The 26,822-nt window shown below is 42.5% G+C and overlaps 1 protein-coding gene across 5 annotated transcripts in view; it reads right to left on the bottom strand.

The window, feature by feature from the left end:
• dennd2b (DENN domain containing 2B) overlaps positions 1–26,822 on the bottom strand; it is a 465,023-nt gene that overhangs the window by 1,620 nt on the left and 436,581 nt on the right. For all 5 annotated transcript variants that reach the window (XM_087996551.1, XM_087996548.1, XM_087996550.1 and 2 more), the window contains 4 exons: positions 23,215–23,256; positions 16,603–16,714; positions 13,565–13,804; positions 10,137–10,223 (listed from right to left, as the gene is read on the bottom strand). In XM_087996551.1, the coding sequence (XP_087852677.1) occupies positions 10,137–10,223; positions 13,565–13,804; positions 16,603–16,714; positions 23,215–23,256 (481 nt within the window). The remainder of the gene's footprint in view (positions 1–10,136; positions 10,224–13,564; positions 13,805–16,602; positions 16,715–23,214; positions 23,257–26,822) is intronic.

Consider the following 26,822-nt stretch of genomic DNA (forward strand, 5'->3'; position numbering starts at 1 on the left):
TGGCCTAACCAACGTCCTGTAAAACTGCAACATGACCTCTCAACTCCTATACTCAATACTCTGACCAATAAAGGAAAGCATCCCAAATGCCTTCTTCATTATCCTATCTACCTGCGACTCCACTTTCAAGGAGCTATAAACCTGCACTCCAAGGTCTCTTTGTTAAGCAACACTCCCTAGGACCTTATACACTTAATGCTAAGTCCTGCTAAGATTTGCTTTCCCAAAATGCAGCACCTCGCATTTATCTGAATTAAACTCCATCTGCCACTTCTCAGCACATTGGCCCATCTGGTCCAGATCCTGTTGTAATCTGAGGCAACCCTCTTCACAGTCCACTACACCTCCAATTTTGGTGTCATCTGCAAACTTACTAACTGTACCTCTTATGCTCGCATCCAAATCATTTATGTAAATGACAAAAAGTAGAGTCGAAACGTTGAATCTCCTGTTCCCTGGATGCTGCCTGACCTGCTGTGCTGTTCCAGCAATAAAGTTTCAACTTTGATCTCCAGCATCTGCAGACCTCACTTTCTCCACAAAAAGTAGAGGGCCCAGTACCGATCCTTGTGGCACTCCACTGGTCACAGGCCTCCAGTCTGAAAAACAACCCTCCACCACCACCCCCTGTCTTCTAGTTTTGAGCCAGTTCTGTATCCAAATGACTAGTTCTCCCTGCATTCCATGAGATCTAACCTTGCTAATCAGCCTCACACGGGGAACCTTGTCGAACGCCTTACTGAAGTCCATATAGATCACATCTACTGCTCTGCCCTCATCAATCTTCTTTGTTAATTCTTCAAAAAACTCAATCAAGTTTGTGAGACATGACTTCCCATGCACAAAGCCATGCTGACCATCCCTAATCAGTCCTTGCCTTTCCAAATACATGTCCATCCTGTCCCTCAGGATTCCCTCCAACAATTTGCCCACCACCGAGGTCAGGCTCACCGGTCTATAGTTCCCTGGCTTGTCTTTACCGTCCTTCTTAAACAGTGGCACCACGTTTGCCAATATCCAGTTTTCCGGCACCTCACCTGCAACTATCGATGACACAAATATCTCAGCAGGAGGCCCAGCAATCACTTCTCTCACTTCCCACAGAGTACACCTGATCAGGTCTTGGGGATTTATCCACTTTTAACCGTTTCAAGACATTCAGCACTTCCTCCTCTGTAATCTGGACATTTTGCAAGATGTCACCATCTATTTCCCTACAGTCTATATCTTCCATATCCTTTTCCACAATAAATACTGATGCAAAATATTCATTTAGTATCTCCCCCATTTTCTGTGCCTCCACACAAAGGCCGCCTTGCTGATCTTTGAGGGGCCCTATTCTCTCCCTAGTTACCCTTTTGTCCTTAATATATTTGTAAAAACCTTTGGATTCTTCTTAATTCTATTTGCCAAAGCTATCTCATGTCCCCGTTATGCCCTCCTGATTTCCCTCTTAAGTATACTCCTACTTTCTTTATACTCTTCTAAGGATCACTCGATCTATCCTGTCTATGCTTCCTTCTTTTTCTTAACCAAACCCTCATCTGTAATCCTCTTTAAATCCAGTCGTAGGGATTGTAATTCCCATTATTTTCTGATATACCTTATTTTTAATTTCAAAATGGTGCCCATCTGCCACCTATTTCTAGATACCTGCACAGCACAGAATGATGCTATTTGTCCTACTATGTGATTGCTGGATCTCTCAAAGGCACTGATTGTTTCTCGTCCTCCATTGCCCTAAACATTCTGAAAATATAGATATTTACTCAAACCCCTTTTAAAAGTTATTATTAGACCATAACAACTCACTAAACTTATTTTTAAAATCCTCATCTTGACTTGAACCATTTTGCCATTTACTTATATCTGTGTCCTCTCATTATCAACTCTTTTGGCACTGTTTTTCCTCAATTACATGATCAAATTTAGGATTTTGAACAATATCAAATCCTCACTGAACTGTCTCTGTTCCAGGGAGAACAATCCCAGTTTCTCCATGTAACAAAAGGCCCTCATCCCTGGTGCCATTCTTGTGAAATTCCCATACGTTCTATACACAGCCTTTGCACCAAGCTTTAGGAAAGTTGACCAAAATAACTACATGCTTTTTTGACATCATTTCTAAACAGTATTTCCCATGTTTCAGGTTGTTTTGTTCTTGTACACCCCTCTAAGGTTTACCATTTAGTTTATACTTCCTCAGTGTTCAGATCAGAATGTATCACTTCACACTTACTTTTCTGTAACAAATTGCATCTGCCATGTATCTGCCCATTTCTGGTGTCATCAACATACTCAAAAATTATGCTCCATATACTCTAGAAAGGATAGTGTAATAGTGCAAAATAAGGACACATGTAATGGAAACCACAGAGTGCCAGGAAAGGCCAGCATTCCAAGCATAAGAATTGCAACAGCAAAGAAGTCAGAGTAAAGAAAATGGCTTCAAAGTAACTTTCAGAAGGAGGGTTGTACCAAATGGAGATTTAGAAATCTGAAGATAAAAATTAAAGCAATAGGTAAGTTTATCAATGTGGACAATGAGAAGCTGAAGGGGATAAAGAGATTAAAGTTATATGGCATAAAGAGTAAGATCAATGCTCAAGACATATAAAATTACAGGGGGGGACAGGTTACATAGGAAGAGACTTTTCCCTTTGATGGAGGGATGAATGACTGGAGGCATACATTCAAGTTAAGGGGCAGGAGGTTTTGAGGGGATGTGAGGAAATTTTAAAAATTTATTAAGGATGGTGGGAATCTGAAACTCACTGGAATCAATTGTCCCATGCTTCTCGGCAAAGATGAAGGAATGAGCTATGTTGGGTCTTCACCCAGAAACTTTCATAACATTTAAGTATTTATATATATATATACTTGTGCTGCCAAGAATACAAGGCTATGGTCCAAGTGCTGGAAAATGGCCTTAGAATAGTTAGGTGCTTATTTTTTGATTGATGCAGATTTGATGGACTGATTTTTCTGTGCTGTAGATTTCTATGACTATGCTCAGAATAGGATTAGATTAGATTAGATTACTTAGTGTGGAAACAGGCCCTTCGGCCCAAGAAGTCCACACCGCCCCGCCGAAGCGCACCCACCCAGACCCATTCCCCAACATTTACCTTGCACCTAACACCACGGGCAATTTAGCATGGCCAATTCACCTAACCTGCACATTTTTTGGACTGTGGGAGGAAACCTGAGCACCAGGAGGAGAATGTACAAACTCCACACAGTCAGTCGCCTGAGGCGGGAATTGAACCCAGGTCTCTGGCGCTGTGAGGCAGCAGTGCTAACCACTATGCCACCGTGCCGTCCACAAGTAAAATGTAAACTTGAAGTCACTTTACCTGAATACAGGGAGCATTTGCAATAGGATAGATAAACAAGATACGTTATTGTGGAAGACACAAGATACAAAATGGAAATAAAGGGTAATCTTTTATACATCTCTTCAGTCTGAAAAAGATCAACTATTCATGATTACTCTAATTTCTTTTATACTAAGTTTACATCCATGCAGCAATTTGGCTTTATTTTTGCTGACAAGTCTATTATGTAGTACTTTATAAGTGTCGTTTGAAAATACATATACACAATACATATGCACTATGCCCATCCACTTCATTGGTTACTTCATTAGTGAGTTGCAAAAATTACTGCATCAGAGGCAATTCAGAGCGGTTTCACTAAGTTGATTCTAAAGATGTAGGATGTATTCAGATGAAGGCTGAACTATGTTGGGCCTTCACTCATTGGTGTTTTTAAAAATGAGAGGTAAAAATTAGAGAAACTTGAAAGATTCTGAGGCTGCCTGACAGGGCAGGTGCTGAAAGGGTGTGACCACTTATCAATAGATCTGGAACAAAGGGGTCACAGTTTCAGAATAAGAAGTTGCTGATTTAGAACAGTGATGAGGAGGGGTTTATTTTCTCAGAGGGTCATTAAACTTTGAAAATTCCTACCCCAGCAAGCATTCAGACTGGATTATTGAATACAGTGAAGGCTGAGTAAGACATGTTTTCAACCTGTAAAGAAGTTACGGCTAATGGAAACAGAAGAGTGGAGTTAAGGCCATGATCAGGTAAACCATGACCTTTTGATGATGGAGAAGGTTCAAAGGGTCAAATAGCTTTCTCCTGCTCCTATTTCTTGGGTTATGTTCTTTCAAAGAACAATCAAATTAGTCAACAAAATTTGCCTTTAACAAACCTCCAATAAGACTTTTAACCTATATTTTCATGCTAACTTTCTTGTATGATAAGCTTTAAGTCATGGAATAAAATAAGAAATGAATTAAATGCCTACCTAACCATTACTTAAAACATCACATGTTTGGCTCTACTATCAGCATTCAATCTTGATTTGAAAATACAAGAAACAGATTACTCATTTAAGGTAAGAATTCAGAGCCATAGAGATGTACAGCACAGAAACATACTCTTCGGTCCACCTTGTTCATGCCAACCAAATATTCTAAGTACAATCTAGTCCCAACTGCCAGCATTTGGCTCATATCCCTCTAAATGCTTCCTGTTCATATACCCATCCAGATGCTTCTAAATGCTATCATTGTACCAGCTTCCATCACCTCCTCTGGCAGCTCATTCCATATATGCACCATCCTCTGCAAGAAAGTTTTCGTTCGATCCCTTTTAAATCTTTCCCCTCTCACCTTTACCTGAATATGGGGAGCATTTGCAATAAGATAGATAAACCAGATATCCCAACTCAATCTAGTCCCACCTGCCAGCACTCTGCCCATATCCTCTAAACCCTTCCTTTCATATACCCATCCAAATGCCTCTTAAATGCTGCAATTGTACCAGCCTCCACCACAGCCATGGCTGTCTAATCCCTCCCCGGATAATCGTTCTCTTCTTGGGGATGAACCTCTGTACAGTATCCTCAATTTTACCCACAAACTCCTGCCATTTTTGCTCTATTGTCTTCCCTGCTCGGCTCTGCTTCCAGTCTATTTTCGTCAGTTCCTCTCTCATGCCCTCATAATTACCTTTATTTAACTGTAACACCATTATATCCGATTTTGCCTTCTCTCTTTCAAACTGCAGACTGAACTCTACCATATTATGATCGCTGCTTCCTAAGTGTTCCCTTACTTTAAGATATCTTATAAAGTCTGGTTCATTACATAGCACTGGGTCCAGAATAGCCTGCTCCCTTGTGGGCTCCATGACAAGCTGTTCCAAAAAGCCATCCTGTAAGCATTCTATGAATTCCCTTTCTTTGGATCCACTGGCAACATTATTTACCCAGTCCACCTGCATATTGAAGTCTCCCATGATCACTGTGACCTTGCCTTTCTGACATGCCTTCTCTATTTCCCGGTACATGTTGCGCCCCTGGTCCTGACCACTGTTAGGAGGTCTGTACATAACTCCCACTATGGTTTTTTTGCCTTTGTGGTTCCTCAATTCCACCCACACAAACTCCACATCATCCGAAGCTATGTCATTCAGCGCCATAGATTTAATTTTGTTCTTAACTAACAAGGCAACCCCGCCCCCTCTGCCCACCTCCCTGTCTTTTCTATAAGTTGAAAATCCTTGAATGTTTTACTGCCAGTCCTGACCCCCCTGTAACCACGTCTCTTTGATGCCTACCACATCATAATCATTCACGATGATCTGTGCCGTTAGTTCGTCTGCTTTGTTATGAATGCTACGATATGGAAGTCTTAAGATGTCCTAAGTTATCCTTCCTTTTTGCTGCATTCCCAGTCTGTCTCAAGTTTAAATCTGCCTGCACATATGCTATCCTGCCGCTTATCTTTCCATTTAACTCCATACTCCCTGTCGCTTTCACTTTCCCTTCCCCCCCAACTCAGAAGGTTTAAAGTCCTACTGACCACCCTATTTATCCTCTTCGCTAGAACATTGGTACCCGATCGGTTCAGGTGGAGAACGTCCCAACGGTAATGATCCCCCCGGTTCCAAAACTGATGCCAATGCCCCATGAAGTGGACTCCCTCTTTCCCACACCAATCCCTTAGCCACGTGTTTACTTCCCTAATTTTCTTATCCCTATGCCAATTGGCACATGGCTCAGGCAGTAATCCAGAGATTATGACCCTTGAGGACCTGTACTTCAATTTCCTTCCTAGTGCTCGATATAAATGACAAAAAGCAGTGGATCAGCACCGATTCCTGTGGTACACCGCTGGTCACAGCCCTCTAGTCCAAAAAGAAACCCTTCACCACCATCCTATCTTCGAGTCAGTTCTGTATCCAAATGGCTAGTTCTCCCTGTATTCCATGTGATCTAACCTTGCTACCATGCGGAATTTTGTCTATATGGTCAAAAGTGCGGTATTCGACAATGTCCATCGCTCTGCCTTTATCAATCTTCTTTGTCACTTCTTCAAAAAACTCAATCAAGTTGGTGAGACATTATTTCCCACACACAAAGCCATGTTGACTATCCCTAATCAGGAGAAAGTGAGGTCTGCAGATGCTGGAGATCAAAGTTGAAACTTTATTGCTGGAACAGCACAGCAGGTCAGGCAGCATCCAGGGAACAGGAGATTCGACGTTTCGGGCACAGGCCCTTCTTCAGTAATGAGAAGAGAGTGTTCAGCAGGAGAAGATAAAAGGTAGGGAGGAGGGACTTGGAGAAGGGGCGTTGGAAATGTGATAGGTGGAAAGAGGTCAAGGTGAGGGTGATAGGTCGGAGTAGGATGGAGGCGGAGAGGTCAAGAAGAAGACTGCAGGTCAGGAAGGCGGTGCCGGGCTGGAGGGATCCGGCTGAGACAAGGTGGGGGGAGGGGGGATGAAGAAACTGGTGAAGTCCAAGTTCATCCCCTGCGGTTGGAGGGTTCCCAGTCGGAAGATAAGACGCTCCTCCTCCGACCGTCGGGTTGTTGTGGTTTGGCGGTGGATGAGTCCAATGACCTGCATATCCTCGGTGGAGTGGGAGGGGGAGTTGAAATGCTGTGCTACAGGTTGGTTGGGTTGGTTCGTCCGGGTGGCCCAGAGGTGCTCTCTGAATCGCTCCGCAAGTAGGCGGCCTGTCTCCCCAATATAGAGGAGGCCACACCGGCTGCAGCGGATGCAGTAGATGATGTGGGTGGAGGTGCAGGTGAATCTGTGGCGGATATGGAAGTTTCCTTTGGGGCCTTGGAGAGAAGTGAGGGGGGAGGTGTGGGCGCAAGTGTTGCACCTCCTGCGGTTGCAAGGGAAGGTGCCGGGAGTGGAGGTTGGGTCGGTGGGGGGTGTGGATCTGACAAGGGAGTCGCGGAGGGAGCGGTCTCTACGGAAAGCTGATAGGGGAGGGGAGGGAAATATATCCTTGGTGCTGGGGTCTGTTTGGAGGTGGCGGAAGTGACGGCGGATGATGCGCTGTACATGGAGATTGGTGGGGTGGTAGGTGAGGACCAGTGGGGTTCTGTCCTGGTGGCGGTTGGAGGGGCGGGGCTCAAGGGCGGAGGAGCGGGAAGTGGAGGAGATGCGGTGGAGGGCACCGTCGACCACGTCGGGGGGGAAATTGCGGTCCTTGAAGAAGGAGGCCATCTGTGTTGTACGTATTTTGAACTGGTCCTCCTGGGAGCAGATGCGGCGGAGACGAAGGAATTGGGAGAATGGGATGGCGTTTTTACAGGGGGCAGGATGGGAGGAGGTGTAGTCCAGGTAGCTGTGGGAGTCGGTTGGTTTGTAGTAGATGTCCGTGTTGATTCGGTCGCCTGAGATAGAAACAGAAAGGTCTAGGAAGGGGAGGGAGGAGTCCGAGACTGTCCAGGTGAATTTGAGGTTGGGGTGGAAGGTGTTAGTGTAGTGGATGAACTGTTCAACCTCCTCGTGGGAGCACGAGGTAGCGCCGATACAGTCATCAATGTAGCGAAGGAAAAGATGGGGGGGTGGGGCCAGTGTAGTTGCGGAAGATGGATTGTTCCACATACCCTACGAAGAGGCAGGCATAGCTGGGGCCCATGCGGGTGCCCATGGCTACTCCTTTTGTTTGGAGAAAGTGGGAGGATTGGAAAGAAAAGTTGTTCAGGGTGAGGACCAGTTCGGTCAGTCGAAGGAGGGTGTCGGTGGAAGGGTACTGGGTGGTATGGCGGGAAAGGAAGAAGCGGAGTGCTTTGAGTCCTTCGTGATGGGGGATGGAGGTGTACAGGGACTGGATGTCCATGGTGAAGATGAGGCGTTGGGGACCGGGGAAGCGGAAATCCTGGAGGAGGTGGAGGGCGTGGGTGGTGTCACGAACGTAGGTGGGGAGTTCTTGGACTAATGGGGACAGGACCGTGTCGAGGTATGCCGAGATGAGTTCGGTTGGGCAGGAGCAGGCTGAGACGATGGGTCGTCTGGGGCAGTCAGGTTTGTGGATTTTGGGCAGGAGGTAGAAACGGGCGGTGCGGGGTTGTGGGACTATGAGGTTGGAGGCGGTGGATGGGAGGTCCCCTGAGGTGATGAGGTTATGGATGGTCTGGGAGATGATGGTTTGGTGGTGGGGGGTGGGGTCATGGTCAAGGGGGCAAGGGGATCCCTAATCAGTCCTTCCCTTTCCAATTACATGTAAATCCTGTTCCGCAGGATTCCTTCCAACAGCTTGCCCACCACTGGGGTCAGGCTCACTGGTGTATAGTTCCCTTGCTTTTCCTTGTCACCTTACTTAAATAATGGCACCACATTAGCCAACCTTCTGCGCCTCCAAGTCTTCCGCTCCTCGCCCGTGACTATCGATGATACAAATATCTCAGCAAGGGGCCCAGCAATCATGTCCTAGCTTCCCACAAAGTTCTATGGTACACCTGATCAGATCTCAGGGATTTATCCACCGTTATGTGTTTTAAGACAGTCAGCATCTCCTCCTCTGTATAATGGACACATTTCAAGATATCGCCAGTGATTTCTCCAAGTTCTCTAGCTTCCATATCCTTCTCTCCAGTAAACACTGATGCAAAACACTTGTTTAGTACCTCACCCATCTCCTACACAAAGGTGACTTTGCTAATCTTTAAGGTGCCCTATTTTCTCCCTCCTCTTTGCCCCTCATGTATTTGTAGAATCCATTTGGATTCTCGTTAACCCTATCTGCCAAAGCTATCTCATGTTCCCTATTTGCCCTCCTGATTTCCCTCTGGTGTATACTCCTACTGCCCTTACACTCTTCTAGGGATTCATTTGATCCTTGCTGTCCATACCTGATACTTCCTTCTTTTTCTTGACCAGAGCCTCACTTTCACTTGTCATCTATCATTCCCTACACCTACTAGCCTTGCCCTTCACACTAATAGGAATATACTGTTTCTGCACTCGCAAAATCTCATACTTGAAGGCTCCCCTATTCCCAGCCATATCTATACCTGCAAATATCCACCCCCAATCAACTTTTGAAAGGTCTTGTCTAAAATAGTCAAAATTGGCCTTCCACCAATTTAGAACTTTTAACTTTTAGATCAGGTCTATCCTTTTCCATCATTATTTAAAAACTAATAGAATCATGATCACTACCCCCCAAAGTGCTCCCCCACTGACACCTCAATCACTTCCCCTGCCTTATTTCCCAAGCAAGGTCAGGTTTTGCTCCTTCTTTAGTAGGTACATCCACATATTAAGTAAGAACATTTTCTTGTACGCACTTAAATTCTACTCTGTCCAAGCCCTTAAACTATGGCTGTCCCAGTCTATGTTTGGAAAATCAAAATACCCTACCATAACCATCCTCTTAGTGTTACAGATAAGAGATCTCCTTAAAGATTTGCTTCTCAATTTCCCGCTGATTATTAGGGGCTAATTAGCACAATCCCAGTAAGGTGATAATGCCTTTCTTATTTCTCAATTCCACCCAAATAACTTCACTGGACATAATCCCTGGAATATCCTCCCTAAATACCATGGTAATATTATTCCTAACCAGAAACCCCAGTACCCTTCCTCTCTTGCCCATTCACTCCCCCCCCTCCCTTTCGATCCTTCCTATGGCTACTTCAGATAACTAAAAGTTATCTAAGGCAACAGAGCGTCCAGTTCAGTTGCAAACACAACTTGTGCACAGCAGTTCAAAATAAGGAGATTTAACACTAATTTTATACCAGAATAATACTTGTGATACCCTTTTCCAATTTAACTTATTCTCTCAACATTCTATAATCTTTTTAAAAGTACACTTACCAAGACCTTTTAGAAATTTGTTCACTCCACTCTGTTCTGTGTCAGGCAACTCCTCCAAATATTGTTCAACTCTCTGTTCAAACAAACCTAAGGGGGATAAAATAAGATCCAGTAAATGAGGCCTCAACAGCAACTTCAATTCAAATGCATGTTTTCTATCCAAAGCTAAAATAGAGTACAGTAATTAGAAAAGGAGTTAGAGGTAACATTTAGCATGGTTTATACTGAGAAATTCATTGAAGTAAATTACCTACATGTGGCATGACGTTTGCTGTATTTTAATCTGCGACCCGAGTAACTATATTTATTGAAAGATGTAATTATTCTCACGATATTTGGAGAACTGAAAATCAACATTTAATGTCACAGATCTATATGTTCCTCATGTTTTCAAGTCAGAAGAATTGTTTAGATCAAGTGGTGAACTGTAACAAGCTCTTCTAGTGATATTAAATTCACTGACAGCAAAAACCTGTGGTTTATTGCCTGAGAACTGCAGAAAAAACCCTGTGCCAGAAGTCTGACTGAATAATTGCACATTGCCAAAAGCTGTTTTAACCACTTCTTTTGGGTGTATTCCTGTCACTAATTAAGTGGCCCAGATTTCCTCTGTAAATCTTAAATGTCTTTTTAAAAAGTTGTGTTACAAATTATGCAGAGGAGTACTTCTCCTTGTATTTGCTTTTTGTTTGCTGGAGGAAATATTGGAGATGCCTAAGAACTGAAATGGCAGAGGTTACAATAATTATGAGTCTTTAGTTGCAGAGAATGTCCATCCTAATGTGGTTGATGCAAACTGGGTGGCCTCACTGAGCCGCCAACAGCTGCAAATGACAAGGTTTTGTTTTACAAGCATTTCAACAGAAAATGCAGTAACCAGATTTTAAATATTTCCAGCCAAACAAGATATGCCCGAGGGTGAGGTCTGCTCACCATTACCAACAGTGAAGCCAAGCTTATGTATACCATAGCCAGCTTGTTACTTGGTTAGAATACTGAAACCTGGCTAGGGCAAATTCAGATACATTAAAGACCGGCACTTCCGTAAAACTGGGGAGTTTTCTGTATTCAGGGAACAAAGAACGGCTCTATCTACAACAAAATGTAACATTCAGTCCCCCAATAACATATTGTCTACATGGCTCAGATGTTTAAAAGTCAGATGTCTGAGATCCAATTGGTGCTTACAATGCATCAAGTCCAATCAAATCACCCTTTACAAAATCATTAAATCAGTGTTCAAGTCAATCAGAAGGAAAATGATCATTTCAAAAATGCTATCTGATCCTTACCAATTAACATATTAATTTGAAACTCAATTTAATAAATGTTCAAGGCTAAACATAGAAAGGAGTATAATTTTATACAGTCATTGCATATTCTGATTTATTTAATACATGATAATTAATTATGTTTCAACGTAACTGCATGATGACTTGAAATTGCTGCACACTCGGCTGAGTTGTAACATATTGGAATTATTAACAACTTCCTTTGCTACAGTTGTTCTAGTCTCTGATGTGGTGTGAGCATTTTGGTTTTGTCTGTCTGTCTGTAGTGACTTTGCAATCTTAACCCAGTTCACAGCGTTTAACTGACCACATCAGCTGTCACTAAATTGACAATTTCCCTTACAGCCAAAGGCATCCAACTGCCCTAATACCAGCCTCTTTCCCCCCACCATTCCAACAAGCCAATAACTGCCAACCCAGAAATATTGGCAATAAAAACAGAAATTGCTGGAAAAGCTCAGCAGGTCTAACAGCATGTGGACAGAAAATGTTTTCGGTTCAATGACCCTTCCTCAGAACCCAGTTCCTGAACTACTTGAAGTCCATAGCCATTCCAATTTATCGGCACAAGTGAAAACTAGGACCTGAACCAATTTATTGGCACAAGTGAAAACTAGGACCTGAACCAATGCCAATATTTCTGGATTAAAACACAGAAAATGCTGGAAATCAGAAACAAAAACAGAAATTGCTGGAAAAGTTCAGCAGGTCTGGCAGCATCTGTGGAGAGAAATCAGATCAGTAAATGAGCTGGCACAACAAACTGTAACATTCCCCTACACTGTAGTCTTGAAGTTACTGCCAAAAACAAGGTGAGGCCAATGTCCTGCTAGTTTCATTTTGAACAGTTTCAGTATTGTCCAATCTTCCACAACATGAATGATGAATGACCTATCCATGTAATACCTTTAAAGTATCACAATGGCACTGAAACTATTTGCTTCTCTTAACAGAGGATTTATCCATTCTAACAATTTTTTTGTGCCAACAGTTAACATCAGTTGGATGCACTACAGAATAATATGTTACTGAATTGTACTTTTAACTGACCTGGGCGAATTCAGCATTATTCGTTGGGTCTATTATCAGGTTTATATTACTGTGTTGTTCATTATATTCAGTTAAAAATCACAACATCAGGTTGTAGTCCAACAGGTTTATTTGGAAGTACAATCTTTCAGAACGCTGCTCCTTTGTCAGGTAGCTAGTGGAGCAGGATCATAGGACACAGAATTTATATCTGTTCAGATGAGGAAGAATGTGACAGACACCTGAAGGTGCTGAAGGATACCCACATAAGAACAGGATATGGGCTTCATTATATTGTCTATGTTCTTTGTAAAATAATGCAAATTTTACTGTATTTGAATGACAAGACCATTCTTTGTCATTCTTTGAACCATTCTCAGAAAATCATTCTTTGAAAGCACAATCAGTATAAGTTACTTTTTTGTGTATTTGAATATTCTTTCTTGGAATGTGACCATTTTGTTGCCCATTCATAACTGTCCTCATGGCTTGCAAGGCCACTTCAGAGTCAACCACGTTGCTGTGAATCTGGAGTCATGTGTAGATCATGCTTGCATAAGGATGGCATATTTCTTTCCCTAAAGTACATTAATGATTCAGTTGATGATAGTTGGCATGGTCACTGTGTCTGAGATAGCTTTAAGTTCCTAAGTGAATTTAAACCTCAGCAGCTGCTGTGGTGGAATGTGAACCTTTGTATCCAGTGTGTTAGCCTGGGCCTCTACATTATTAGCCCAGTGACATTACTAAACTACCATCTCCCCAGTGATAGTGCAACAATGCAATAATCTGTAACAATAAATGATAGAAATGTTGCAATATTTCAACTGTGAAAATCAGCTGTCAATGTGATAGATTTTAGCTTTTTAACTTGGGTTTGGTCCAGTAAAAGTATTTTGAACTCTAAATGATGGAATGAAGTACTAGTGGCTATGCATCTGTCATGAAGGGTTAGAGAAATTTGACTGATATTTCAAAAATACGGCCATATTCGGTACTAAACGTCTCGGCAAGGCGAAGTTAAAGTAAGGAGGCAGGTATGAAATGTTACATTATGAAATGCACTGTGATGGTAATAGTGGAGGGCCTTAGAAACTTCAACTTTACCCTTTGCCCTGCACTTTCGCAGTTCCCTGTCCTGTATGAATCCAGCAAACATCTGCGACTCCATGAAGACTTCCAGAAACCTTCGGATACTCTTGGAAGCCACTGACTTGCGAAAAGCTTCTCTTTGGAATATTCGTTCATTCCTCTCATTTTGGGTCAGAAATAAAGAATAATGGCCAACAGTTTCCACAAAGAAGCGAATGAAGGCTTCTGAGACCAGGTTGTTCAGTGTGTTACACTCTGTGTGAGAGAAGAGATAAAGAAAAATTTTAAAAACTTATAGACTTTGACATCAAGGTATCTTTTCAGCTTAGCTCAGCCTTTTTCAGGAATTCTATTCTTGACAGGGTGAACATGGAAGGGGCATTCACTCTTGTGGTAGAATCAAGAACGAGAGGTCACTTTTAAAGATTAATGTGTTGTCCATTAGCACAGAGGTAAGGAGAAATGTTTTCTCACAGAGTGTCCTGAGTCTTTGAAATGTCTTTTCTCAAAACTTGGTGTAAACAGTGTCTTTGAACATGTTTAGGGCAGAGGTAGATAGATTCATGATAAGCAAGGGCTGAAGGGTTGGTAGAAGTAAGCAGAAATGTGGAGTAACCATACCTTACTGAATGGTGGAACAGGCTCAATATGATCAGTAGCATACTCCGGCTCTTAATTCATATGCTTTGTGGGTTTTTTTTTTGCAGAGTCGGCTCAGAAGCAAATTTTTTTTTAATGTTCTTTGATGGGATATGGAAATAACTGGCAAGGCCAATATTTTTTGTCCATTTTTGAGTACCTCAAACTAAACAAAGTCATTTCAGAGGGCAGTTTACACTCAATCACTCTGGATCAGGAGTCTCAATAGGCCAGGCTGGATAAGGATGGCAGATTTCATTTGCTAAAGTATCTTATTGTATTAGATTTTTTTAAAATGACAACCAATAATAGCTTTCATTGCCATGCTGAAATTAGTGCTCAATTCCAGATTTTATTCATTGAATTTAAGTTCAACCAGATGCTATGATAGGATTTGAAACAATGCCCAGAGAGTATTTGCTGAGTCTCCGCATTACTAGCCCAGTGACATTTCCACTAAACCACCATCACTCCTGCCCTCTTGCCTTTAAACCAACAAGAGTATTCCAGCCAACCCTGTTCCCCTAGCTCCTCTCCTCGCAACCATTGGCTCTTTCCTGCATTCCCCACCAATGTTCCAACTTCCTGGCTCCTCTCCCCACTCCCATACCTTCAGCATCCCACTGGCCCCTTACCCACATCTGCTGCACATCTCCACCCCTGCAACTTCAGCAACCCTGCACTCCAACACTTCCCCATCCTGGCTCCTCTCCACATTTTTACTCCAATGTTTGTACCCCTCCATCAACCACAGTTCTCTTCCACTCCTTGAATCTCTGGCTCCATGTTTTCCAACCTCCCTGCACCGCCAGCACTTCTCTACCAGGCTCCTCACTTCTGGTTATTTTGGAATTAGTGCAGTAGAGGAGAAAAACCAGGGAGCTGTAATCAATACTTAGCTACAGCTAATTTGCCACCATCAAATAGGAAATTTCAAAGATTCAATGAACACTTGCATGTCAGTGAACTGTACAGAGACCTCAAAGAGTTGTGCAAAGCTGATAATTCAAAACGGAACACTGCTGAGCTAGCAATGTGCCACATCAATATTTGATTCTCTGACATCTTTGCTTTTGGATCCATGCTGCAGCTTATGATCAAGATAGGTCATAATACTTCATGCGGTCAGCGACAAGTATCTCCACTTCAGACCAATGCTTTTGAGATAGAAGAGAAGTTTTAAGTCTTACTTTGGAATGTGTAGCTTTTGCAAAGAAGAAATAGAGGGAGAATACATTCCTAAAGAGGGATGTAGAAAAGTATCAAGCACCTCTCCACCATGTGTACCTCTCCATGTGTAGGAAACAATCCAAAATTGAACTGAGGAAATGAAAGAGAATGTACCAACTTAACTCGGATGACAAGTAGGGTTACAAGTGTGACGAGGTGAATATGATGGGAAGTATGAGAGAGTCAGAATGAACTGCAGCTATTGGAAGTGAGAGATTTGTATGTAGAGAGTTGACTGAGTACAGTGCCTCCATTAACTAATGTCAAGGGGGGGGGGAGACCTGATGTGTCAGAGTGACTGCTGAAGTAGCTTTTCAGTAAATGATGGTCTGATATTTTATAAATTAAACAACAATTCATTGTCAATCGATACATTAATGTTAAGTCAGAATATATAATCAATATTGTACTTCCACAATTGGTTTTCCCACATCATGTCACCTGTCCTCCAGTACAACTGGTGATCTTAAATTACATGGAGACTCAATTTCCTGGCTAATGTTTGGAAGGGTACTTTATGGGGAGAATTCTTTCAGTGGAATTCTAGTTGAATTTCCATTGTATGAACATACTGCTTTAATTAACTAATATCTTTAAAAAAATGTCTTCATGTCTAAATGCTGCTGTTAGGTCTGTGACCTTATCTCATCTGCTAGATTTTTATGAAACTAAACCAGCACATTGGTGGCCAACTACAGCCAATTGTACCGGAGACAATTGCTGGCATGATAATCAATATTGTACTTCCACAATTGGTTTTCCCACATCATGTTCATGGAAAAGCAGTTCTCTACTTATGCTGCTAGATCTGTTGAACATTTCTAGCAATTTCAGTCGTTGGTTATGAGGGCCAGACTGAGTGTTATGTTGTTTATGCCATTGTACTGTCACAAAGTCAGGGGCACCAGCAATAGCACTACTATGTTGTAAATGCTGTCAGAATATAGAAATAAATTAGCCTCATTGCTGATAACAGAAAAAACATTAACTATACTAAACCTTCAGTAATATACACTTTAGGCCAGTGTTTTGCTTGCCCCCTTCTGGACATTTGAATTTTACTTGAACATGACTTTACACAGAAAATTACCCATATTTAATCAAAAAAACTTCCAAAATTAAATAAGCATGGAAGAGAATTAATTTATAATGAATTACTCAAAACAAAATGACAAATTCCTCACCATCGTCTGATTCGCTGTCTGAATCTGGAGTAACTAGTTCATTCTTTTGCTCTAGAGCCTGCTCTAGCGCAGCCTGTAGTTTCCGTGGTATCAGCGAGTCCTCATCATCCATCTACGTAAATTACAAAATTAAAAGAAAACATATTTTGTCCACTCTATTGATTCCTTCCTGAAAACCAAATAAAACTTGTCTTTTAAATTCTGTTTTGAGTTTTGGGGTTTCTTCATGTAATGTGCCCCAAAAACTACTTGTTTCTTTTGCAGATACTGTACTAATACAATTCGATGGTAGGTTATGAGTAAAAAATAAGTAGCACCATTCTTCAAGTACAAAAGGCTTATTAAACACTTGTCTAGAAGTCTATTCCTTCAGTAGGAGATAACATACACCTTTTAAAGCTTGTGTTTGTTGAAATTAATAAAGTATTTTGTTACTAAAAATGCTCTTTGTTATCATGACAGATATGATTCTCCGACATTAATGTTCTCAATTTCTATAGTTAACTTTGGCCTTCAACATCAGTGTATTAAATTTTTAAAAATTGCTTGGAGAGCAATTGCTACCCCCCCCACAATGCATGCCTCTTCCCATCCACTACATCCATGACATGGGTGCCAAGCAACCAGTACCTGAGAAGGGAATTATGGCACAATTTTGATTGTTAATTAAATTTACTTCAGAGTTTAATTTAGCTTTTTAATTAGAAGACCTTAATGAGTTATATATTTAGTGTGATTTCTAGACTATTCCTTTTGATTTGAAAGAACTGGATTGTTTCATTATGGACAGTTGTAAGTTTGGTGCAGATCTGCAAAATATTTTCCATCTCTCACAAGACAACTCAAAGAACTAACACTAGATTTCTAACATCTGGTCTCTAACTTACATATGCAGCATTATTGAGCATTCTGCATGAAAGATTGAGCAGATGTTTATTTAGACAGCTAATAGGCAGCAGCAGGGAATTATAGATGAACCTTTCCAAAAATGGGTGCTTTGGAAGGTCATGATATGAACAGCTACAAATTGGATGGGAAGTGCAGGAGACCTTGCGGCCATTCCCCTGTCACACTGAAATACCATTTGGATACTGTTTTGGGAGGAGGGGTGCCGTTGGAGGACAGTCTCTCGGCAAAAAGCAGCAACAGCCAAGTTTGTGGCACCATGGTTAACTCTGCTGCACAGCAGGGGCGGAAAAAGGCAGGGACAGCTTTAATGACAGGAGACTCTACTGTAAGGGAAACTGCTAAGCACTTCTGTGGCAGCAAATGAAACTCTTGAATGGTATGTTACTTCCCTGCTGGCAAGGTCGGGGATGACTGAGAGAGACTGCGGAGCATTCTGAAGGTGGAGAGTGAACACATCTGTACCAAAGGCATGGGTTAAAAAACAAATTGCTGTCCTGTAACAAGAATTGAGAGAGGCAGTAGATTAAAGAGGAAGACTGTGAAGTTTATAATCTCAGGATTACCTCCAGTGTCATGTGCTATTGAGCGCAGTAGTAGGAAGGTAAAGTCAGATGAATGCATGGCTGAAAGAAGGGTGTAGGAGGGAGGGCTTTAGATTCTGGCTCATTGGGAGAGCTTTTGGGTTAGTTGGGATCTGTACAAGTTTGATGGTTTGCATCTAAACCAGAATGGGTCCATCATCCTTGCTGGAATGTTTGTTCACGCTTGTGGGGTCTTCAACTTTGTTAACATCCACTGGGATCACCTTAGTGTGAAGGATTGGACAGGGTGGAATTTTTAAATTGCATCCAGGAGAGGCTTTTATGTCAGTACGTAGATAGTCCTTCTAGAGATAAGCCAGTGCTAGATCTAATCCTAGGGAATTAAGCTGGTGAAGTGGTTGAAGTTTCAGTGGGTGAAATTGAAGGGCCTGTTTCTATGCTATATGACCCCATGACTCTAATTAATAAATTAAACTTTTAACAGAAGAGGACAAAATGTTGTTGTTTGCCATTTAAAAAATGGAATTTTATTCATTTTTAAACAATACTTCTTGAATTCTACTAGGAAAGGAGCATTAAAAAATGTTTGCGTGGAAAAGATCAATAGTTCCATCTAAAATAAAAACAAAGTGCAGTACCTCAGCAGGCCTGGCAACATCTGTAGAGAAGGAAACAGAGTTCATATTTGAGTCCAATTGTTCTGAATAAAAGGAGTCACATTGGACTTACAACGTTAATTCTGTTTTTCTCCCCATAGATCCTGCCAGACTTGTTGAGTTCCTCCAGCACTTTTTCATTTCAGCTATCCAGCATCCACAATAAATTGCATTTATTTCAGCAGTTCCATCTACCATTTCCATACAATTGTATTATTTTATGCATTATGATTCTGACACTTCTTAACCTCCAGTAGCCATGTACCATCCTCGGAGAAGCTTTTCTCATTTCAAAAATACTTTACTAAAAAAAACTTTATATACATACGCAGTCACTAATGCAATTCTGTTCTGTACAGTACCATAGAAAAAAGAAACAAACACTGGAGTTGGACTCTATCCAGCAAATAAACCCAAGGCGTTTGTTACTTTACAAGACTATGTTTATATACAGTTGAGGCATCAGGAAGGTCTAATAACTGAACAGACACCCATTTAACTTTGACAGAAAGACAGTGGTCTTGCTCCACTGCAGTGAGGTGGCAGCTGACCCAAGCTTTAGTACATCTCTGAGCACATAGCCCTGGATCTTGGAGTGTGTCAGCCTGCAACACTTGGTCTTCTTGTCCTGGAAGACCAGCAAGTTTCAGGCAGACTAAAGAGCATCTTTCACCAAGTCGATGGTCCTCCAGATGTAGTTGATGTTTGTCTTCGTGTGCGTTTCAGGAAACAGACCATAGAGCAAATGAAGTGATGAAAAATCAAATTAAAACCCCAAAATAAATACGAAAGATCTGGTAAAGTCCTCTAATTGCTCCTAGGTAATTCAAACACTCTAGGAGACTGTACTGACTCTCACTTGTACAGACATGAAATGCCACAATCCTCTCATAATACCCTACCTCTGACCCTTGCAGAGTTGCATAGTGTTTTTTGCAAGGAGAGAAAGCAGGGAGGTGGGATTATTAGAATTACTAATTTTCAGAATAATTAAGGATAACGTTTGCATATAAAGGCAAGGCATGGATGCAAGAGGGCAATAGATTAAGGGTCATTATGAGTGCTGGATGGGAATATAAGGTGCCTGTAATCAAAATCAACAAGTGACCACAACCAAGTCACTGATTGTCCTCATTCCTTGATGCTAAGTACAGCATTTCCCTCAAAAACATTTTCCTATATCCTATCCCAAGTCATCCACTGTTTTATTCAAATCTATCACTTGGCCTTGAAATACTTCAACGGTATCTTCTGCCATGTCCACACAGTTACCTGAGTGTACTCTAGGTTTCTGTCTGTGAAATTCACCTTCAATGTTAGATGGCACTCTTGACAAATCTAACCAGAAGAATGGGGTAAGCTTTGAAATGTGGGCTGCTGACAGTCTATTGTATATCAGCACTTAGTCTATAAATCTCAGCTGATTTCACCACCAGGTGCCTATATCTTTCTGGTCTCGATAAGCTAAAAGCTTCTTCACCTTGGTACGGGTAAATTTTATAGACATTCTCTTTGGCTCCCACAAAAAGCTGCACATCTCAGGCCTGGATTTCATCCTCCTTCCTGCTGCCACCCTACCGATCTCCATTCACCCCACCTTCTCCCTTTCAAACCCAAATCTATATTTTTGACACCTTACAGCTGACCTTCCCTCAACTACTGCCTTCTTCAATTAATTACAGGGAATGCTAAGATGTTAGGTAAACTAAACAAATGCTTTGTGTCTAACTTCAGGGAAAAAGTTACAAGGAATCTCCCAAAATTAATAAGGAGCAAAGGAATTAGTGGGAATTTGGAACTGACAGAAATTAATACTGATAAAATAAATGGAGGATCCTTGCAAGATGGCAGCAGAGTAGGAGGCTTCACCTTCAGCTCCCCTGCTCTACCTGTTCTTTTTCTTTTCTCTTTTCAGCAGTCCTGGAGCAGCACGAGGGGAAGTGAGTCCCTGGGTAGGGTGAGGGGAATTGAGTCCCTGAGCGAGGGGAAGCGAGACCCAGAGCAGAGTAAGGGGAAGTGAGTCCCTGATCAAAGTGATGAGAAGTGAGTCCCTGAGCAGAGTGAGGCAAGGTGAGTCCCTGAACAGCACGAGGGGGGGGGGGGGGGGGGGAACGTGATTTCCTGAGCAACACGAGGGGAAGCAAGTCCCTGAGCAGTGAGAGGGAAAGTGAGACTCTGAGCAGCGCAAGGGCAAGTGAGTCCTGGAGCAGCACGAGGGAAAGTGAGTCCCTGAGCACAGTGAGGGGAAGTGAGGTAGAAGACAGAAGGTGGTGGTGGAGGGTTGTTTTTCAGACTGGAGGCCTGTGACCAGTGTAGTGCCTCAAGGATCGGTGCTGGATCCTCTACTTTTTGTCATTTACATAAATGATTTGGATGCGAGCTTAAGAGATAAAGTTAGTAAGTTTGCAGATGACACCAAAATTAGAGGTATAGTGGACAGCAAAGAAGGTTACCTCAGATTACAACAGGATCTTGATCAGATGGGCCAATGGGCTGAGAAGTGGCAGATGGAGTTTAATTCAGATAAATGCGAGGTGCTGCATTTTGGGAAAGCAAATTTTAGCAGGACTTATACACTTAATGGTAAGGTCTTAGGGAGTGTTACTGAACAAAGAGACCTTGGAGTGCAGGTTCATAGCTCCTTGAAAGTGGAGTCGCAGGTAGATAGGATAGTGAAGAAAGCGTTTGGTATGCTTTCCTTTATTGGTCAGAGCATTGAGTACAGGAGTTGGGAGGTCATGTTGCAGCTGTACAGGACATTGGTTAGGACACTGTTGGAATACTGTGTGCAATTCTGGTCTCCTCCTTATCGGAAAGATGTTGTGAAACTTGAAAGGGTTCAGAAAAGATTTACAAGGATGTTGCCAGGGTTGGAGGATTTGAGCTATAGGGAAAGGCTGAACAGACTGGGGCTGTTTTCCCTGGAGCATCAGAGGCTGAGGGGTGACCTTATAGAGGTTTACAAAATTATGAAGGGCATGGATAGGATAAATAGACAAAGTCTTTTCCCTGGGGCGGGGGAGTCAAGAACTAGGTTTAGGGTGAGAGGAGAAAGATTTTATAAAAGAGACCTAAGGGGCAACGTTTTCACACAGAGGGTGGTATGTGTATGGAATGAGCTGCCAGAGGAAGTGGAGGAGGCTGGTACAATTGCAACATTTAAAAGGCATCTGGATGGGTATATGACTAGGAAGGATTGGAGGGATATGGGTTGAGTGCTGACAGGTGGGACTAGATTGGGTTGGGATATCTGGTCGGCATGGACGGGTTGGACCGAAGGGTCTGTTTCCATGCTGTACATCTCTATGACTCTAATGAATGGGGCTACAATTTAACAAATGTCTTGCTCTTAATGATCAAAATGACAGAGTTGAAAGTGATGGTTATAGAGGCAGTGGATGTATTGGTGATCATGTGGAAAGGTGGTATCTTTGAGTCTCAAAGGCAGCAGGAAGGCAATCTAATTAGACCTCATAGTGGTGTCCCAGTACTGGCCACTTTCCTGCCTCCACCAGATTTGTTCTGACTCGGAAGGTCCAGCTCGACCTTTCCACTCCTCTATTGATTCAAGCCATTACATATTCAATTATTGACAATGTAAGGATCTACTAAAGGTCTTTTCCCACTCGGGTTACCATTATCTCGACTCAGGGACACAAACATGTCAACCACCTTACCTGGTAAACCAGTGCAGATATACTGTCAGTTTGGTGCAAAGGGTGATGGGATTCCTCGATCTACATTATTTTGTGCATAGGCTGGAGGAGCTGGACATAGGGCAAGTAAAAGAATCCACTTGCTCTTGCTTTTGGACCTTCACACTCTTCTCTGCCAACCCTGGAAATCCATGCCCGAACTAAAAGCACTTATCTGACAGCTTAGTCCTTGGGATGATGCTAACCTTTTAATGCTGTCCCAGTGAACTATGGGTGTGTAGTCACTGAGCACGTTGATGTCAGAAATTGATAGATTTCTAGATAGCAAAATTAGGAAGAGATATGGAGACGCACAGGAAAACATTGTTGAAGTAGAAGATCAAAACTAACTGAATGCGGGGCTTTCACTTCCATGAACCAGTCCGATTGTGGGGTCAGATTTAATGGGATAACCAGTTTACTCTCACTTTTATTTCTTATGTTCTTCCTTCACCTGTAAGCTGCATCAGCAAGAATGCTGCAGCTTGTGTCCTTGCCTACACTTAGGTCTACATTGAATGGCAATGGCCCCTGCTTTGTTTTTTTTAACCATTTCCCCACTTGGTTCCTTTCCAAAATGAAATTGAAATCAAAGAAAATGTGGGAATGTACCAGCGTCGCACTGCTCATTGCCATTATCAACCATTATCCCAGCATGTCAGCCTGTAACACTCCATCAAAAATATATAATCTGAAAGATAACTAGCAAAAATACAGACCATAACTGGTAATGTTACAATCCCAGTTATTAATGCACAAGTACTTAACTGTTTGGTGTGTACGCAGAAATATTTCTGCTATGAGTCTTACCTGTCGGAGGAAGCGATCGGTCCCTAGATCGACCATTAGTGCCTGATTAAAAGAATTTTGCAGACTTCATTATCACTTCAAAATCAGTAGATTCTTTAACTAAAATTGTTTTTGCCTAAACCCCACGCAAGATTAAATATTTGGCCTTGACTTGCTGCAAATACAAAGCCTGCCAGCCCAACTCCTCAAGAAAAGCTAATTTAGGTATTACTCCAAGCTTTGGAATTCAAAACAGATAAGCATTTTATTCAAGGACCATACTATAAATGGGTGTCACAACCATCAGTGCAAAAACATTCACAATAATCCCTAAGGACCTCCAACAGAAATGATGTTAAGACAAGGGCATTGAATCTTTTATACTTTTAAGTCTCAACCTCTGATGAATTAGTTATTTCAAACTGTAGCAGCAGCATAGCAATATTCTGACTGACCATGTAACTTAACCTGTTTGTAAAATGCCAGGTCAATGCTTAGTCTTGTCACATACAGGAGGAGAAAGTGAGGTCTGCAGATGCGGAGATCAAAGTTGAAACTTTATTGCTGGAACAGCACAGCAGGTCAGGCAGCATCCAGGGAACAGGAGATTCGACGTTTCGGGCACAGGCCCTTCTTCACAGGCCCTTCCTGAAGGGGGGCCTGTGCCCGAAACGTCGAATCTCCTGTTCCCTGGATGCTGCCTGACCTGCTGTGCTGTTCCAGCAATAAAGTTTCAACTCACATACAGGAGAATTTACAAGTCAGAGTTGTACCACAAATCCCGCTTATGTTTCCTGTGTATACATTTCTCATGAAATTAAAAGTAGTTAGCTATTAAGTGGACAGAAAAATGTGGGTGATGTGCCCATTATTTCCTGATGCTTGGTCAGTTGAGAAGACTCCCTGAGAATGGCAAATGGGACAGCATAACCATCCTAAACACATGCTGTCTGATAAAGGCCCAAAGGAAAACTTGACAATGTCAAGATCGTAAATGAAAGTATGCATCATTTTCTTGACTGTATTTTCACAGACCAGTACATCCATGCCAGATGTTTGCCCAATTTAACCCAGCAGCTGTACTAGCATAGCTGAGGTTACAAAGGAAGAGGAAAAGAGGCAACAGAACTGCAGAAATAAGGCTCCTGGGACTGCAGCTGTGGATGAACAAGCAGTGTCCGAAGGGGGTGAGGGGACTGTCAAACTGTGTTCTGACAGATGGTGTACCGAAGGCTTTGCAGCTATTTGCAAATGAGTGAAAGTGCAGAACGTGTCTTCAGGTGGCACAAGAAAATGCTGACACAGCTTGGCAGGCAGCTGTAAACCTATGGCACTGAGATAACAGTAACATTGAACTTCCTAGCCACTGATTCCTTCCAAACCTGAGTAGGGAATGAGTGTGCATGTCCCATTTGCAGCTCACAGTGCACTTGTGAGCTCATCGAATGCCCCCTTTCTGAAAATCATACAACTTCAGTTTAATTAACCACAGACCTACAGACTGAAGACACCTGATTTGCAACCAATTCTTGGATCTTCAGTTCCAAAGGGTCATCAGTAACATGCATGTGACATTCAGAGCTCCCAGGCATCATCCAGCCAGGTTCATTTTTTCAATTTAAAACAGCTCATTTGTGACCACAGGTAACAATTCCTCCATGTCTGTGCCTGTTATCCAGGAAGCTGCCATAACTCATACATTCCGCACAACTCTTAAGTTTCTTGAATGTTCACTTGCCTGTATCATCTCCAGGGCTGCATCATAAGTGACAAGGGGACCCCCAGAAGGCCTGGCTAATAACTCCAGTGCACAATCCTCATACTGATACCAAGCAGTGCTGTACTGTCTTCAAGCTACAGGCAATTGGTCTTCTGAAACTATTCCACTGCATGGACCATTCAAGGGGAGCTTTGCAGTTCTCTCTGTGACATTATCTCCAAAATAGTGATTGCTTTCAGTGCCCTGCACAGTGACAAGTGAGGATTTAGAGGAGGGGGAGATGGAGCAGCTACCTGCGTTCACAGCCGAGGAACAAGGGAAATCGGGCAGAGTTGAGGAGGATGCTGAAAAAGCCAGAGCAGTGCTGAGATAACACACACGGGCCAGAGAAAATCTGGTCGTGGCCATATTTGGGAGACAAATGATTTTGCATTAACATAGACAGTGAGCCGATTATAGATTAGAGTCCTTCCTTAAAGGGAATGCTTGTTTTACACTTCTAAAATGTTGGGATATTTTGTTTGTTTTAATTATAAGTTAGATTGTTCCCTTGGTACCAATAACATTCCATTCAGTTTCCTGATTAAAGCACCATTATGGAGCTATGCAGGATTACATGGCATCCACTTACATAAACTAAACTTCAATTTGTAAGGGGCAGTCATTTATAATAGAGATGTCGAGTGTTAAACTATGTTGATTGACTCCTAAGACACAAATATCCAGCTTATGTTCCTGCTTTTCCAAATTTTATGTTCCTCCCAGAAAGTAGCAGGAAATATCAGCTTTGTTGCCTTTTGCGCTGCTCCACCTGAAGACCATGTAAGTGTGTACTGTGTTCAGCATCCCTCAAGGTAGTTGACAAGGAAATCATACATAGTCAGAAGCCTGAACAGATGGTACTACAGTCCAGTGATGTATTTCAAAGTGATATCTGTATTAGGGTCAGGTTGTACAGAGGCTGATACCCATGCACCCAAAGGGACTTTGGTGGGTATACTCTGGTAGGCTGGGACTTAAAAGGCTCAGAGATGTGGGGCGTCTCCTTGACCTGATCAGCTGGAGGTGTCCAACCCTCTGGCAGACAGGTGGTGATCATGCACGGCACTTGTGAAGTGGCCTGAGATAATAGTCTGAGTGTCTCTTTGTTGCTTCTCTTCCCCTCAAGGGTTTGAGGCACCTCGATAGTTAAGCTCCCTTTCATGTACACAGTGAATAGAAGCATTCACTGTTTAAGTGATAGAGTGAAGACCCCCATACATTTCTTGCTGCCACACAGTCTAGGGAGCCAATTGCTTGCACACTAAATCCAGGATATCAAACAGAACCTGGCCAAATGTCCTCTCCTTTGCTCCAGTCTGCGTATGATCTCTGTCAGACATTCATCCACCAGTCTTGGCATCTGTTAGCTCACTAATGACCATGGTCAGAGTTTAGCCATGTGTAATGGGATCAGCAGTGGCCTCTTCTCCAGCAGACCTCTAAACTTCAGAGGCCTCAGCCATTTCTTTTTCCTGTAGGTTTGGGGCTCATGCTGTGCTCACCACAACGTGAGCCTAGGCCTACTCCATATTGATTACCCACTGAGGCGAATGTCTCTGTGGTGGTGGAGGAAGGCTTTAAGGGTGCACCCTTTGAGACTCATGACTATTTATCTTCATAGGTGTTCAGGAGAATTTGTTAGTGATGGGCCTGGGGGCTGAAGTTCTACTTTTTTTTAGCCTGTCTTGGGGCAAGGATCTGGAGACTGCATAGAAAAGCAAATGTCTGTGTTGTGAGCCACCACCTTTAACCAAGGTTTCACTTTAATGTCGGTACTGGGTGGGCAGCTGGCAGTTGCAGTTTGGAGACCTCCTCACCAGATGGCTATAGTTACTCAATGCCCCCTTCAACATAGACACATTCTCCT

This window comes from Chiloscyllium plagiosum, unplaced genomic scaffold (genome assembly GCF_037043375.1).
Source record: "Chiloscyllium plagiosum isolate Xiang-an unplaced genomic scaffold, Cpla_swu_hap1 HiC_scaffold_18, whole genome shotgun sequence".
Classification (NCBI taxonomy): Eukaryota; Metazoa; Chordata; class Chondrichthyes; order Orectolobiformes; family Hemiscylliidae; genus Chiloscyllium; species Chiloscyllium plagiosum.